Here is an 18089-nt window from a genome sequence, read left to right on the forward strand (position 1 = left end):
ACAAAATGTTGATCCAGGGATTTATTCTGATGGACATATTTGGCTTCAAAATGGAATCCCCCCCCCCCCCCCCCCCTGGTATGGGTCAATTGGCATCAGCCTCATAAGGATTTTTGCCTTCCTCTGGATCAACACAGTAGAGACCAAGTAGGGTGTGTTATAGTTGTGTGGTAGAAGCCTTATAGTATTTTTTATTAGTTCAATGCCTTTATCTTGGTACCAGGCATTTACTATTCATTGTGATACTAGTAGAGCTAATTATATTACTGCATTCAATGGTAAACGCTAAGCTGTTCAGGAAAAGCCTCACAACACAATAGTTGTCTGTTTCCAGTGACAGCAACACGAATTTATTGAACTTACTGTATATTTACTTTCAATAAAAAAAAAAAGTTACAACAACTTTTTCATCTGGCTGGACAACCCCCTTAAAATGGGGATATGTGTAAGGTTGATTAAATAATTGATCTCTATTTGTGGGGGGAAGGGGCTATGGGCTTTAAAAACCCCTGCCCCTGCAGCTTACCTGGTCTCAAGCATCTCTGATGTGGTTGATGCCATTGGTCTAAGCTCAGTCCAGGTGTGTTTGTGCTGGCTTTTCTGCTGGAGCTTAGGTAACAAATATCTCAGTGGTAATTGTTCCTGATATGTGTTTGCAGCAAAATCGTAAGTATGAATGTTTTTTGCAACTACAGCATTCTTCATTGGTCGTTCCAAGGTTACATTACATGGTGGTTAACTGGATTTAGGCTATGCAAGCTGCCACTGTTACTGACACTCGCCACTACCTATAATCCTCCATGTTGTCTTCTACCTGTTAGGAGGAGTATTATCAGTTCATCAAAGAAGCATCCCACCCTACCTTTCCTTTTTACATTTAAATTTTTTTTTTTTATTCTAACATAGTACTATCTATTACCAGGTATGCCCCCTTTTAGGTGTACCTACAATGGGAAGCCGAGGCACACCACAGGTTATCATTCCACCTTCAATATATATAGATACCCGACCACAATCCTATAAAATATCTTATATACAAAAAGTTCACTTACCAAAACAGTGTGTTTATATGCACGATAGATGACAATATTATAATTGTAAACCTCTATCTCCACTTGCTTTACCCATAGTGCAAGAGAAGCATCTCGATCTTCATTCTTAGCAGTAACTGTAAATCTTGGCACAGTGTCTGCTTTGGAATTAGTAACTGTAGTGCAAAGAATTAAGGAACAGCTGCTTTGGAAATCAAATGGAAGTCCATCAAATGTAAGATAATGTCCATACCCTGAGACAATACATGACGCATCTGTACGAGGCTGGCAATAATAAAGTCCATTATCTTCCATACAGTACTCTTCATCTTTACATGGCATTGTCTCACAGTACACACTGTTGTCTGACCCATTACAGTAACAGAGAGATTTGCAGTCCAGGTCAATCCAAAAAGTTTCATTAGTTGAAACTTGGTGACCCTCAAAATTACAGCCACACTCACTCTTTGGGACACACCGAGTACCCTGCAAAGCAAATCCTTCATCACACTGGCATCCTTCTGTGCAACTATCAGAACATACAGGGCCTGTGGCTAGCGTTTCACATGTTTCTGAACAGGTTATGCATTCTTCAAAATGGCTGTTTTCTGGGCACATAAGAGCTGAAACATTGTAATAAATTGAGTTATGAATATTATATCATGTATGTAAAATAATAGTAAACATTCTACAATAGTTCTCAGCAGTATAAAGAAATAAAACTTCTATTTAACTTTCAGCACAGTCTTTATCTTATAAAGTATCTTTTGTTTATTTAAATTTGAAAACTACTTTTAGAGGTTTAGTTTATTCTAGTGGCACAAAATTTTATATATTTGGCTCTGGATGCTGTAAAACCTAAAACCCAAATATGCTGCCCTGCCCCAATCCCTCACAGCTGTTCCAATGGCATTAGGTTTTCCCTGCTCTCAGCTGTTTCTTGTGCCCTCACAAAAAGAAAACTCAAGGCTCAGACACTTAGTTGTGTTAAAAGTCTTGGAATATGTCCTAACTCGGAATTACTTTTTATTCAAAGAAAAGTACTACCACCAGCTTAGTAGCACCGTGATGGATCACTCACATCCTCTGGTTAGTCACATGAGCTGAATTTCAGGAACTGTTAAAAGCACTAGAAGTTCCCAAAAACCTGTGTAAAATAAGTCATTCAAATTCTATGGATATACATCTCAATTTTCAATAGTAGCCCAATGTCCTATATAGGGGTTATAGGGGTTCCACCAAGTTTCCAAAAAGGATATTAATATAGCTATGTAATAATTTCTTAGGTCAGGAATCCCAGATCTCCTACTATAAAAAAAAAAAGTGCTGAAGAAGGTCTGGGAATTCCCGACCTCAGAAATTATTACATAGCTATATTAATATACTTTTTGAAAACTTGGTGGAACCTCTTCCCCCTTATGTATTATATTGGGCTAATCTCAAACATTGGGATGCATAGCCTTATAATTTAAAGGACTTATTATACACATTTTTTGAGGAAAAACAGGGATAAGGTTGCTGAACCCACTGATTTGGGCATTAATAAGGGCATAGGTAGAAATACACACTAAAATTGTGGAAAAAGGAAAGACCTTAAATTAAACCTTAAGTTTAACATGAATTCAGTCATCTATATAAGATTTAATTCTGTCATCATGGATTGAGAAAGGTTTAGAAAATGTGGCTTATCAATATGATGAAAATGTTTGAATCATTACAGATAAGAAATAAACTTCCTAAAACAGAATTTTATAAATAACTACAGATCCGTCACTTTTAGACAAATTTGACCCTGTTAATGAATTCAATGAATGAAGATGTATGGAACTATTTGGGGAAAAAATAAGAGGGGTCTGAGATCTGTCTATGATAACCCCATTGATGTTCATCCTTTAAAAAAAAAAAATCATACTTCTTTCGTGTATGGGAGCAAGACATAAAAATTTTTTTCTTATTAAGAATGGACGAATGCCTTTAAGCTTACTTATAGATCTCTCCAATGCACAGAATAAATACAATCAAACATTAACATTTTATTAAGATGATATTATACACCTGAAAGGATAGAAAGCATGCATTTAGAGTCAGAAGATAAGCATTGGAGAGGCTGTGGGGAGAAGGGGTCCCTCTTCCATGTGTTGTGGCATTGTCCTAGACTAAATAACTACTGGATGACATGTAGGCAGTTTATTCAGGATGTTATGGATATTCAGTCATAATGGTCGCCTCAATTAATATAGTTATTTTTAGGAATAAATAATGTCCCAACAAAAGATAGGTCATTATTTTGTATAATCTGCATCATAATGAAATTATTGCTGTTACGTCAATAGAAATCAATAGAATTCCCAGAAGGGGCAGATGTTATATTTGGAATGAACAATGCATACATATTTGAGAACTGGTGACAACTCTTGTTAATGGGAGGTTTGAAAGATTCAAAACGACGGTGGAGTGCATGGAATCTATCTAAATGTTGTATAACATTGAGGGATTGAACATAGAGAAAGATGTTCTTTTTTGAATGGACCTACAGATAAATGTCCATATGTATTGCCTTTATAATAAAAAAAATAAAAATAAATAAAGATTAATGGAAATAAAAGCACTAAACAAGAATTATATTGTTCTTACTGTCACGTATGACACAATGCGGATAGTTTACCTTTTTAGACATTATTAAAAAATGTAGCATTATCCAAATTAAACAAAATTATTTCAGTAAAAGAGTTGATAAAGGATGAATCTTCCCTATAAATGGGTTCTCCAACCTAGACGTGATAGCGATCTCAACTAAACCATAAATAGAAGATGTTAATCTATAATTTCCTATTTTGCTGCTCTAGAGTCTGTGCAACTGGCTATGCTGCTACCTCTTACACAGATATGGCAGTACACTGCCCTCTGTGGGCTCAGGGCAAATATTTTCTGCCCTCTCGGTGTTAGGCTGGGATTATGCAAAGGCTCAGGGCAAATATTTTCTGCCCTCTCGGTGTTAGGCTGGGATTATGCAAAGTATACTGGTCCGTAATTGTAGGTAAAACTAGGAGTGGGGCCAAAACACAGGAAAAGGTGCAAATCTTTCCATTATAGTTTTTCTCTGTATTTGTCCTACTCCCGCTTTTATCTTAAAATACTGATCAGAATATTAAATACAGACTAAGATGTCAACAGGAAGAGGGGGAAGGAAGCTGTACAATGCAGAGAAAGCGGTTAGAGAGGGAGGAAAGTAGTCATAGTCTTCAAGTGTAGTACAATAGGGAACTCATCAAGTGGATGCGTCACGTTTAGTACAATAGCAAACTCAGGGCAGAATCTGCAGAGGAAGAGACAAGAAATCTAACAGACAGTACAGTGTAGAGAAGGGCAAACATGCTATAGAATTTGCAGGGGGGATTATACAGGCTGGAAAGCGGACAAAGGGGTAACGCGATTATATATGGCGTGTATTAGAATGGAGAAGCAGGACAGGAATTAAATGTGTTTTGTATATGAAAGATAATGAAGGCATCATGGACACACAGACCTCACATCATGAATTAATGGTCAAAAGAAAAAAATCTGAAGCTAGGAGCAGGTTGAAAATTGTATATCAAGGAGTATGAAAGTCAGTATAGAGATTCCAGTATGAAAGGTCAAAATCATTTAAGTTAATTCCAAACATGGTGAAGAATCTTTTTAAACAAAAATATCCAAATATAAATGAGTTATTTGAACTTACGGCAAAAATTTCTACTCCTCCACTGGCCAACATCTACTGCTGCATTTTGGCAAGCCATGGCATAACGGCTGACTGAGTCACAGAGTTCTGTTTGATTACCTCCACTTTGGCACAAACGAAATAGGCAAGTCCTATAATAAGCAGATACATTAACCACAGCATGGCAGTCCAGGAAAGAACTATTGCTTGGATCATTTATGATTCCACACTTTGATCGACTTCTGTAATACTTGAGCAGTTCAGAGTCATTATTGCAAGCCTTTAGCAAATCTCCACATTCGCCATTGCATATCTCATCAAATGTGGTCCAGCTTTCTAAGAATACAACCACATTGTCTGTACATTTACCATTTGGGAAGCAGAATTCATCTTCACTATTTCCATTGAAGTAACCACATAGTCCACCTGTGCAGTTAAAGTAAAATGTAGAGAGAGTGATGTGAACCAGGCCTTGGTCCGAATATTGTATCCTAACAAGTCCTTCTGACTCAATAACTGTTCCATTTTTGTTACGATATATTTCCAGTTCACCGGATGGCAGATAATATGGAAGTTCAACTTGAAAGCCATTGACCTAAAATAGTAAAAGAAAATAACTGTTAATATGAGTCAAAACATAAAGATAGGAAAAAAGGAAGAAAGAAGCAGGTACTTTGCATAACAAGAAATACATTTAATGTAGTATGAGAAAATATCCATATAAATAGTTCATACATTTAATAATTTATTAAAAACTATTGTAGAAGAAAGATAGTTTCTAAACTGTTATATTTTTTGGTCATTAAGCCAATTTTAAGACATTGGGTTTTGTGTTTTTATGTGAGGAAAGCTTGTTAATATTTTAAAAAAGAGCTTGCCTCAAGTAACCTATGCCAAAGAGGAGGAAGCTGGTGAGTCGAATCCAGCACAGTGTGAAGAAAGTCTGAGGAGGATATAGGTTCTGTGTAGCTGCTGTGTAGGATGGTGTAAGAATGTCAAGACCTGTGGAACCTGCTAACCCAAGAAAAGTGTGTTGTAATGTCTCAAAGGAGTAACTTAAGAAAGAGCCATAGGACTTGTAAGTCTGAAAGACTGTATTATATGGGAGCCGGTGACTGTGTTTGGCAATGTCTCACTCCCGAAAGTATCTTATAACACTAACTAGGCTGGCTGCCCAGAGGTCTAAGGGAAAGCCTGCAAAAAGAAACCCTGTTGGAGTCCCTGATACAGGTGGAAGCAAGTGGAAGCATCTACTGTTTGCTGAACCAATTTTTCTGTGTTATTACTGTGTAAAGTTAAGGTTGAAGGGTTCTCATGCTACTTGAATTCAACAAAAATGCCCAAGGAGAGGGCTGGGGTACTCAAAATACAAAAACACCAAACCCCAAATATCCAAGGAATGATTCCCCAGATATGGGGTACAAAACCCCCTTTCAAAACTCACCTCCTATCTGAAATATTTTATATTTAAAACTTCACTTTTATAAATATGTAATAAAACAGAGATACCAGAAAATTGTGATTTTAAAACTCCAGCTTTTGTCCACTAATATGCATAAACTGGTCTAAGCCGAGAGTCAGAGAAAATGAAAAGGGTTGGCCTATCGTTGATAGTAGAGATGAGCGAACTTTTAAAATATTTGGTTCAGCTGATTCGCCGAATTTTTCTATATGAATTTATTCGTGGCGAATCTATATTAAAAACGTCTATTTCTGGACTACACAGAGCCTCAATATCTGTGTAGAACACTTTGCTTTGTACGAACACGCATGTGAAGTGTGCTGGGGTAGTGAAATAATACTGTTATTCAGAATGACAATCAGATTATAGGCATCGCTTTTAGAATCACTGCCACAGAGCAGCACAATGACAGAGCCTGGAGGTGGCATCAGTATGAGGAGACCATATAGTGGCTGAATGACACAGCGTGGAGGTGTTGGCAGCATGAGGAGACCATTCAGTGGCCAAATGACACAGTGTGGAGGTGTTAGCAGCATGAGGAGACCATAAAGTGGCTGAATGACACAGCGTGGAGGTGTTGGCAGAATGAGGAGACCATATAAAGGCTGAATGACATAGCTTGGCTGTGGCTGAAACATGAGGAGATCATATAGTGTCTAAATGGCACAGCCTGGAGTTGGCAGCAGTATGAGTAGACACTAGGGCTTCACAATCCCCAAGATAAAAAGACATTTTTCAAATTTAAATTGAAGATTTAGGGTAGCTAGTGCTACCATAAAAAATGTTTAGGCCCAGACCTAGGCCCAGCAGCATCAGTAAACCATATATTGGATGAATGACATAGCCTGGAGTTGGCTGAACCATGAGGAGACCATATAGTGTCTGAATGGCACAACCTGGAGTTGGCAGCAGCATGAGTAGACACTATGGCTTCACAATCCCTAAGATTAAAAGATGAATTTTGAAGTTTAATTGAAGATTTAGGGTAGCTAGTGCGACCATAAATTTTTTTTAGGCCCAGACCTAGGCCCAGCAGCATCAGTAAACCATATGTTGTCTGAATGATACAGCCTGGAGTTGGCTGAAGCATCAGGAGACCATATAGTGTCTGGATGGCACCGTCTGGAGTTGGCAGAAGCATGGGGAGACCATTGAAATTTAAGCTTTTTAAATTTAAATTAAGGATTTTGAAATTGAAATTTCACTACTCTGCCTGACATTCTTATTGCGTATATGAAGGGAGTACGATACGCTTCACTACGCTTAAAACAGTATTGTGTGTACTATTAGCTGTCCTTTTAAAGTATATAGACCCTTGACAGATTAATAGGTACAAAATAGTACACTACTTAGATATAGGTATGTGGTATGCACTTATGAGAGCAGAAAAATGTGCTACAGTACACTTTAAAATACTTATTTTTACCTGTGTCCCAGATTCCAAAATTCCTTTATAATCACAAAATGTCAGCATACCACCTGACATTCAAAATAAGAAAATGATAAATATGTTTGTCTGTAGAAAGGGTCCCTTTATTAGATGACAATATGAGTAGTGTGTGTTCCAGTGACATTAGCTCATCGGAGGAACAGGAAAACACGATACAACTTAATTCTGCAACTGAAGAACCACAACAAAGAACGAACGACTTAAAGCCTACTGGAACTGAGGAACTTCAAAATGGTAAATCAACAACCTGGGATAGTCAGTCAATTCCAACAGCCGGTGGTCAGTATCCACAGTTCCCTGTTTCTGCTAGTCCTTGGCAATATTCCTTTTATTACTGGTATCAACTTGGCAATAATGCTAGGAGAGTAATTCAAGGATACCCACATGTTTCCTACAATACACAGTCAATATATGGAGACCATATAGTGTCTGAATGACACAGCCTGGAGGTGGCTGAAGCATGAGGAGACCATATAGTGTCTGAATGGCACAGCCTGAAGTTGGATGAAGCATGAAGAGAGACCATATAGTGTCTGAATGGCACAGCCTGGAGTTGGCTGAAGCATGAGGAGACCATACAGTTGCTGAACGACACAGCCTGGAGCTCGAAGCAGCATGAGTAGACACTAGGGCTTCACAATCCCTAAGATTAAAAGATGAATTTTGAAATTTAAATTGAAGATTTAGGGTAGCTAGGGCTACCATAAAAAATGTTTAGGCCCAGGCCCAGCAGCATCAGTAAACCATATATTGGCTGAATGACACAGCCTGGATTTGTCAGAAGCATGAGGAGACAAATTGAAATTTAAGATTTTTAAATAGAAATGTAAGAATTTGAAATTGAAATTGAGGATTTTGAAATTGAAATTTTAACTCCCAAGTTTTAGTGTCCCGGGACCCGGCGTGTGGGTACAAAGGACTAAATCTAACAAGGAGTCACATGTTACATGGCAGCACAATGACAGAGACTGGAAGTGGCATCAGTATGAGGAGACCATATAATGGCTGAATGGCACAGTCTGGAGTTGACTGAAGCATGAGAAGAGACCATTTAGTGGCTGAATGAGACAGCCTCGAGGTGGCATCAGGATGAGGAGACCATATATTGGCTGAATGACTGCCTGGAGTTTGTGGCAGCATGGGGAGACCATATAGTGTCTGAATGGCACAGCCTGGAGGTGGCTGAAGCATGAGGAGACCATATAGTGGCTGATTGGCAAAGGCTGGAGTTGGCTGCAGATGAGGAGACAATAGGGCCACACCATCTCTAAGAATAAAAGATTAATTTTAAAATTTCCATTGAAGATGTATGGTAATTAGTGCTACCATAAACATATATAGGTAATGTCCCAGATCCAGCAGCATCATTAAACCATGTAGTTGCTGAATGTACAGACTGGAGCTTGCTTAAGCATCAGTAAACCATATATTGGATGAATGGCACAGCCTGGAGGTGGCTGAAGCATGAGGAGACCATATAGTGGCTGAATGACACAGCCTGGAATGGGCGGAAGCATGAGAAGAGACCATATAGTGGCTGAATGAGACAGCCTGGAGGTGGCAGCAGCATCAGGAGTCCTGAAAGTGACCCGGTAACAGAGTGATGCGGTGGGTGGCAATACCAGTACCCGGTGACAAAGGTGGGTGAAAAAAGGTCTGATGCAGAGGAATGTTTGTAACTTAGGAGCAGCGCCTTAAATCTGTTTGGCACTATCCATATTTGTGAAGTGTTGATGTGGCACCATGGTCAGTCTACTCTCATGCATCAGTCATTGGTGGTTGGAAATCCTGGCTGATCCATGCATGATTCATCTTCACAAAAGGTCAGTCTCTCCACATTTTTTGGGGACAGATGAGCTCTCCTTGGGGTGACTATGGCCCCCGCCGCAGTAAACACCCACTCTGATGGCACACTACTGGCCGGGCAGGACAGCTTTTCCAGGGCAAACTCTGCTAGTTTCGGCCACAAATCAAGTTTGGCTGCCCAGAAGTCCAGCGGATCTTCCAAGGTTTGTTGGCATGGGGATGTCAAGGTATGCCACCACCTTCTGGTTCAGGTCCTGCTCCAGGTGTACCTGCTGCTGATGAGTTGCTTCACTATGTGGGTGAAGAAAGCTACTCATCAGCGACTGTAGACTCAGGCTTTTGCTGATGTAGCTGTTACTGCTCCTGCCATCCCACCCCTCCCCAGAAGCCATGGCAGTGGAAGGTGAGTGCAGTGGCCCCCCCGATTCAGACCTGCAAAAGAATGGACGATGGCGCCGATAGGCATCGGCCAACTGACTACATAGGATGCCTCTGTAGTAGGTCACTTTGTTCTCCCTCTCAGTGGGTGTAAAAAAGTCCCCTATTTTGTGGAGGTAGCGAGGCTCCAATAAGGTGGAGATCCAAAAGTCATCCCAATGACGAATGGTGACAATTTGGCTGTCACTACGCAAGCAAGTGAGCATGCATCGTGCTATTTGTGCAAGTGACTCGGAGGGACTCAGAGTGGCTGAAGTGCATGAAAAGTTTCCTTCCCATTGTTAGGATGTCTTGCAAATGGGGGGAACACTTCACAACCACAACCAGATTGAACATTTGTGCATTGCAGGGCACATGGTATGCTGAAGGACCACTGAGACTTGTCTGGGCAGTGGAGGCTGAGGACATGGTGGAGGATGAGGAGGCGGAGTCCCACACTGTCACAGGACCAACGGCCTGAGAGCGGGGAGGAGGACCTGTCCAAGTTGGTGTTGTGGCTGTGCAGGAACCACATTCACCCAGTGAGCAGGACATGTATTGTCCCTGACCATAGTTACAGCTCCAGACATCGGCGCTGCTGTGCACTTAAGTACAGACCGACACGCTCAAGGACTGGACTACGTTCTCTACCACACAATTGTGCAGGGCTGAAAGCTTGGCACTCTCCACCTCGGCTCGGCACAAGCCATCAGTTCTGCGAAAGGTGCAGAGTCCACCACTTGAAAGGGGAGGGACTGCAGCACCAGCAACTTGGACAGGAGCACATTCAGCTTCTGCGCCATTGGATGAGTGGGCGCATACTGTTGTCTCTTGGACATGGCTTCGCCGATGGATTGTTGGCGGAATGGCTGACTAAAAGTAGGAGGAGCAGGAACATCTGGAGCGACAGAAGCAGGTTATGACACACAGCTCCCTTTGGCTGAAGTGGTGGAGCCTTGGCTGGCTGAAAGAGGGAGCAGCGTACCCCTGGGTGATGCAGCAGGCTGGACCACTACATCGGAGTCACGGTCCCCCCAGGCCACTTTATGGTCGCGAAGCATATGTTGACGGAGGGCCGTGGTGCCAACATTGGGACCCTGGCCACGCTTCACGTTCTGCCGACATATCTTGCATGTGGCTATGTGAACCTCCTTCGGATGCTTGATGAAAAACTGCCACACCGCCGAGTAGCTGATTTTCCCAACAAAAGTCTGCACTACTTGACTGCTATTGCCACCATCTCCAGGAACCCCTGTTCCACTACCTCCCGGGAATGTAGGCTGACGCTAAGCAGGTGGTCTCCCCTGGGCATGTTTGGCTCCAGAATTTTCACTTCTGTCACCATGCTGACTGCCAACCATGCTACCATCTTGCTGGATCAGTTGCTGCCTCACGGGCAACCTCCACGCTCTTCTCCTGATGATGATGAAGCCCCTTCTGCACCCAGCTCCCAATTGCGATTGGCTTCATCATCATCATCATCATCAACTAGTGTCTGCATGTCACTGATGTCCTCCTCAGGTTCCTCAACAGTGTCTGCTTCAGGACCTGCCTGGACTTTAACAGTATCTAGGACCTTGACAGATTAACAGGTACAAAATAGGATACTACTTAGATGTACGGCATGTCCTTCGTCCTGGGGGTCCATCCCAAAACGTGCGTTGGGATGGCGTCGCTCCAGCAGACCCTCACTTCATTCATTTTCTTATAAATGGTATGTATGTGTATCCAGGTGCCAGCTCCATTATAGTTGTGTGATGGGAAGGATCCATGGTCCCTATTATATATTGAGCATGTTTATATGGATACTTACCTTTATTTGTTTACATTAATCTTATGTGGGTCTGTTTTGGAGTGACGCCGATTCACTCTTCATTCAGTAGAAGTGTTTGTTTTCCCTATATACACATATATACTTTTTATAAAAATACTAGCTGAGTACCCGGCGTTGCCCGGTTTTTCCTTCCTAATCCTTGTTGGCGAGGAAAATAAACAAATGAGGAAGCTTTTAACTACATATCCAGTCCTCATATATTCTTTTCATATATCCCGTCCTCCTATCTCGACCTCCTGTCCCGACCTCCTATACCGTCCTCCTATCCTGTCCTCCTATCCCGTCCTCCTATCCCGACATTCTATCCCGACCTCCTATCTCGACCTCCTATCTCAACCTCCTATACCGACCTTCTATACCGACCTCCTATCCCGTCCTCCTATCCCGACCTCCTATCTCGACCTCCTATCCCGTCCTCCTATCCCGTCCTCCTATCCAGTCCTCCTCTCTCGACCTCCTATCCCGACCTCCTATCCCATCCTCCAATCTAGAGTTCCTATCTTGACCTCCTATCCCGACCTCCTTTCCCGTCCTCCTTTCCTTTCCTCCTTTCCTATCCTCATATCTCGACCTCCTATCCCGTCCTCCTATCCCGACCTCCTTTCCCGTCCTCATATCCCGTCCTCCTATCCCGACCTCCTATCCAGACCTCCTATCCAGACCTCCTATCCCATCCTCCTATCCCGTCCTCCTATCCCGTCCTCCTATCCTGACCTCCATTCCCATCCTCATATCTAGACCTCCTATCTTTACTTCCTATCCCGTCCTCCTATCCCGACCTCCTATCCAGACCTCCTATCCCGTCCTCCTTTCCTGTCCTCCTATCTCGACCTCCTATCCCGACCTCCTTTCCCGTCCTCATATCCTGTCCTCATATCCCATCCTCCTATCTAGACCTCCTATCCCAACCTCCTATCCAGACCTCCTATCCCGTCCTCCTATCCCGACCTCCTTTCCCGTCCTCATATCTAGACCTCCTATCTTGACCTCCTATCCCAACCTCCTATCTCGACCTCCCATCCCGTCCCGTAATACGTGCACCAGGTATTGAAATATCTCCAGCCGTACGGAAGTTATGTGAGAACGTACATTTCCCATTGATTTGCATGGGACTTTAAACAAAAAACCCAACCCTCACAAATGGGGGTAGTTAGGGGTTAAATTAACTGTCCTATTTTTTAAGTGGACATATAGGTAACATGTGACCAAGTATTATGGAAATATGTCCAGCCGTTTGGAAGTTATGCAGTAACATATATTTCCCATAGACTTGTATGGGACTTTAAACATAAACCCCGCCCCTGGCAAATGGGGGTGGATAAGGGTTAAATTACCTATCCTATGTTTGTTGTTGACATATAAGTAACATGTGTGCCAAGTTTCATGTTAATATCTTTAGCCGTTTGGACGTGATGCTGGAACATACACACGTGCATACATACACACACACACGTTGAGTTTTATATATATAGATTTTAATGTATATCAATAAAATTATATATTTTATTTTTGCAACAAATGTCTCCAATCTCATTTCTCCAATGTTTAATTTTGTGTAGGAGTACACATTAGGTCATTATGCCAGAATGCACATGTTGATATAGGCATTTATTATCATTACTGAGTTTTCTATCTTTTTTGCTGTAGTAGTATTTAATGTATAGGTAAAATAAATGTATAGGACCTTCCCAGGTCATGTGATCTACAGTTGTAAATATACAGAGGTTTAAGGACCTTCCTGGGTCATGTGATATACCCAGAGTTCACTGGGTTCAGGACCTACAGGTTTCCTGGCCAATGAGCTTAGTCCAGCCCCCTTAATATATAAAGGGCTGTAGCCACTAAATTCTCTCTCTTGGTTCCTGCTCTTAGTTCCTGCTTTTATTTCCCGGATCCAAAGCAAGGACAATCAGCATATCTTCAATCTCAATTCATCTAGGCCAAAGCCTAAGAACCAGCAGCCACTAAAACCGTGAGTTGTAAAGCTCAACCTATCAATCCTGTGTGACTACTATTCCATTCAAATCTTATAATTAGTAGCACGGTGGCATGCATAAAGCTCATTACTACAAATCCCAGCAAAGCCTGTGAGGAACCTGCATCCCGGTTACCTCGAGAGAAACTGTTAAATTGTAAAGTTCATGGTCGCGTTCATGTTGCTTCAAAGTTCAAGTAAAAGTTTCCAGTTATCTCATAAAATCTGCTGTGGACATTCCATTTATTATCCCTGCCGTTTGTGGGCCGGTTGGCGGCAGGACCTTCAATACTAAGCAAACCGCACCCTGGCATCACAACAAGTAAGGGTTAATACCACCATATTGTCCTTTCACAGTATGTGGGCCCTTGACAGATTAACAGGTACAAAATAGTACACTACTTAGATGTAGGTATGCGGTATCCACTTATGAGGGCAGAAAAATGTGGTACAGTACGCTTAAAAAAAGATTTTTAATAAAACACCAGCCGGTGATTACTTTTGCCTGGACTTTCACAGTATGTAGGCCCTTGACAGATTAACAGGTACAAAATGTTGTGCCTGCCCAACATTGACTGTATTGTTTATTGGTGGCAAGCTGACAACCATACTTTTGGCAGCATCGGGTGAGATTTTTGCATGTCGTCTACTTTTTTTGTTTTTATTTGTAACAGGTGACTAGGTGGGTGGTCATTAGGGCCCAGGGAACCTCCCCACATTTTTTCACCACAAACATTCATTTAACCCCTTAAGGACCAGGCCATTTTACACCTTAGGGCCAGAGCGTTTTTTGACCATCTGATCACTGTCACTTTAAACATTAATAACTCTGGAATGCTTTTAGTTATCATTCTGATTCCGAGATAGTTTTTTCGTGACATATTCTACTTTAACATGGTGGTAAATTTTTGTGGTAACTTGCATCCTTTCTTGGTGAAAAATCCCAAAATTTGATGAAAAAATTGAAAATTTAGCATTTTTCTAAATTTGAAGCTCTCTGCTTGTAAGGAAAATGGATATTCCAAACAAAAAAAATTTTTATTCACATTTCCAATATGTCTACTTTATGTTTGCATCATAAAATTGACAAGTTTTTACTTTTGGAAGACACCAGAGGGCTTCAAAGTTCAGAAGCAATTTTCCAATTTTTCACAATTTTCAAACTCACTATTTTTCAGGGACCAGTTCAGGTTTGAAGTGGATTTGAAGGGTCTTCATATTAGAAATACCCCATAAAATACCCCATTATAAAAACTGCATCCCCCCCCCAAAGTATTCAAAATGACATTCAGTCAGCATTTTAACCCTTTAGGTGTTTCACAGGAATAGCATCAAAGTGAAGGAGAAAATTCACAATCTTAATTTTTTACACTTGCATGTTCTTGTAGACCCAATTTTTGAATTTTTATAAGGGGTAAAAGGAGAAAATGTATACTTGTAGCCCAATTATATTTGTAGCCCAATTTCTTTCGAGTAAGCACATACCTCATATGTCTATGTAAAGTGTTCGGCGGGTGCTCAGAAGCGAAGGAGCGACAAGGGGATTTTGGAGACTGTTTTTTCTGAAATGGTTTTTGGGGGGCATGTCACATTTAGGAAGCCCCTATGGTGCCAGAACAGCAAAAAAAAAAAAACACATGACATACCATTTTGGAATCTAGACCCCTTGAGGAACATAACAAGGAATTAAGTGAGCCTTAATACCCCACAGGGGTTTCACGACTTTTGCATATGTAGAAAAAAATATATTTTTCACTAAAATGTGTGTTTCCCCCCATATTTCACATTTTTGCAAGGGTTAATAGCAGAAAATACCCCCCAAAATTTGTAACCCCATCTCTTCTGAGTATGGAGGTACCCCATAGGTTGACCTGAAGTGCACTACGGGCGAACTACAATGCTCAGAAGAGAAGGAGTCATATTTGGCTTTTTGAGAGCAAATTTTGCTCGGGGGGCATGTCACATTTAGAAAGCCCCTATGGTGCCAAACAGCAAAAAAAAAAAAAACACATGGCATACTATTTTGGAAACTAGACGTCTTGAGGAACGTAAAAAGGAATAAAGTGAGCCTTAATACCCCACAGGGGTTTCACGACTTTTGCATATGTAAAAAAAAATGTCACTAAAATGTGTTTTTCCCCACAAATTTCACATTTTTGCAAGGGTTAATAGCAGAAAATACCACCCAAAATTTGTAACTATTTGTAACTCCATCTCTTCTGAGTATGGAGGTACCCCATAAGTTGACCTGAAGTGCACTACGGGCGAACTACAATGCTCAGAAGAGAAGGAGTCATATTTGGCTTTTTGAGAGCAAATTTTGCTCGGGGGGCATGTCGCATTTAGGAAGCCCCTATGGTGCCAGAACAGCAAATAAAAACCACATGGCATACCATTTTGGAAACTAGACCCCTTGAGGAACGTAACAAGGAATAAAGTGAGCCTTAATACCCCACAGGGGTTTCCCGACTTTTGCAGATGTAAAAAAAAATGTTTTTTTTCACTAAAATGTGTTTCCCCCCCCCAAATTTCACATTTTTGCAAGGGTAAATAGCAGAAAATACCCTCAAAAATTGTAGCCCCATCTCTTCTGAGTATGGAAGTACCCCATAAGTGGACGTCAAATGCACTACGGGAGCGCTACAATGCTCAGAAGAGAAGGAGTCACATTTGCAAATTTTGCTGAAATGGGGGGGACATGTCGCATTTAGGAAGCCCCTATGATGCCAGGACAGCAAAAAAAACACATGGCATACTATTTTGGAAACTGCACCCCTCAAGGAACATAACAAGGGGTACAGAGAGCCTTAACACCCACCAGGTGTTTGATAAATATTCATGAAGTGGGATGTGAAAATGAAAAATTTGATTTTTTTACACTAAAATGCTGGGGTTACCCCAAATTTTTAATTTTCACAAGTGGTAAAAGGAGAAAATGTCATTGTAAATGTGTAAATACATTTCTTTGGAGTAAGGACATAACTCTTGCCTGGGCGTAAACAGCGTGCACACCGGTCTCAGAGGTGCCGAGGTCAGTCAGGGTCCTTGAGCTTTGGCTTTCTCCTATGGAGCCAGAACAGTGGGACCCCCCCTCAAGGGGCATTACATGGGGTAAATAACTGGGGTACACTAAGTAACTAAAATGGGGTACAGTGGGACATAAAATTATATAACAGATTATGTTCCCAGAATGATGACCCAGAGCATAGCCAAAACAAAAAAATATGCCCGCCCCAAACCCTATGCTCTGAATCATCGTTCTGGAATGTGATATGTGTGGCCGTCCCTAACTTGTTGCCTCAAATGCGCACCCCGCTCAGGTGGAGAGAGAGCTCTGCGCATTTGAGGCAACATAAAATGTCCCCGATGATAGTGACTCAGTGACCCATGACCCATTTTTTATTAAAAAAAAAAATCCCCCAGAGGTCTTATCAGTTTTTTTTTTTTATTAAATATTTTTTGGGGCAATTTAGTGGTTTTATGGGGTTAAAACTTGGAATGTACGCTGGACTTGGTAAATTTGGGTCAAAATTGTGGAAAATTAAAATGAAGAGGGAAAATTTAGAACTCCATGAAGCAATCCTTAATGCAGAGGCCCGGATTATCTGGGCAAGTGTTACATTGAGTGGTGGTGTCCTTCCAAATCCCCCTCTTGTAACACACTCTGCATTTTTTCTGGGCTCGTCCCTTCTTTCCAGTGTGGGGGACCTCACCTGGAAAGTGTTGGCCTGGGACGATCCTGGCACCTATTACTTCAGTTCCTTGGGAAGTCCGGCCTGCTCTTTCCCGGTCGCCAAAGATCAGGACCTTTAGGACTTCTTTTTGGAACTGGAGGAATGTCCCTGTGTTGCCAGCGTACTGTGACAGTACAAAAGAGTTGTACATGGCAACCTGTACCATGTAGACCGCAACTTTCTTGTACCATACCCGTGTTTTCCGCATGGCGTTATATGGCTTGAGGACTTGATCAGAAAGATCAACTCCCCCCTCATATACCGATTGTTGTCCAGAATACAATCGGGCTTGAGGAGCGGTGTTGTGGTACCTCGCATAGGGACAGGTGAGCTGCCATTGCCATGAATAGTGGTTAGCATAAGGACATCCCTCTTATGCTTATACTTGACCAGCAACAGGTTTTCATGGGCAAGGGTACGGGACTCACCCTTGGGAATAGGTGTCTTAACAAAATTTAGAGGGAGGCCTCTCTGGTTTTTCCGCAAAGTCCCACAAACGAACGTGGATCTGGCGACAAGGGATGTGAACAGAGGGATGCTGGTATAAAAGTTGTCCACGTAACACGTGGTAACCCTTATCCAGCAATGGGTGCACAAGCTCCCAAACGATTTTCCCGCTAACACCCAGAGTGGGGGAACAATCTGGGGGTTCAATATGGGAATCTCGTCCCTAATACACT

At 41.7% G+C, this 18089-nt stretch overlaps 1 protein-coding gene across 1 annotated transcript in view; it reads right to left on the bottom strand.

Annotated features, from left to right (window-relative positions):
* Window positions 1–18089, bottom strand: part of TECTA (tectorin alpha) — a 271389-nt gene that overhangs the window by 117665 nt on the left and 135635 nt on the right. Inside the window, exons 11-12 of the mRNA XM_056544773.1 lie at window positions 4753–5326; window positions 1053–1654 (exon numbers count right to left, since the gene is read on the bottom strand). Coding sequence (XP_056400748.1) covers window positions 1053–1654; window positions 4753–5326 — 1176 coding nt within the window. The remainder of the gene's footprint in view (window positions 1–1052; window positions 1655–4752; window positions 5327–18089) is intronic.

This window comes from Hyla sarda, chromosome 10 (genome assembly GCF_029499605.1).
Source record: "Hyla sarda isolate aHylSar1 chromosome 10, aHylSar1.hap1, whole genome shotgun sequence".
Lineage (NCBI taxonomy): Eukaryota > Metazoa > Chordata > Amphibia > Anura > Hylidae > Hyla > Hyla sarda.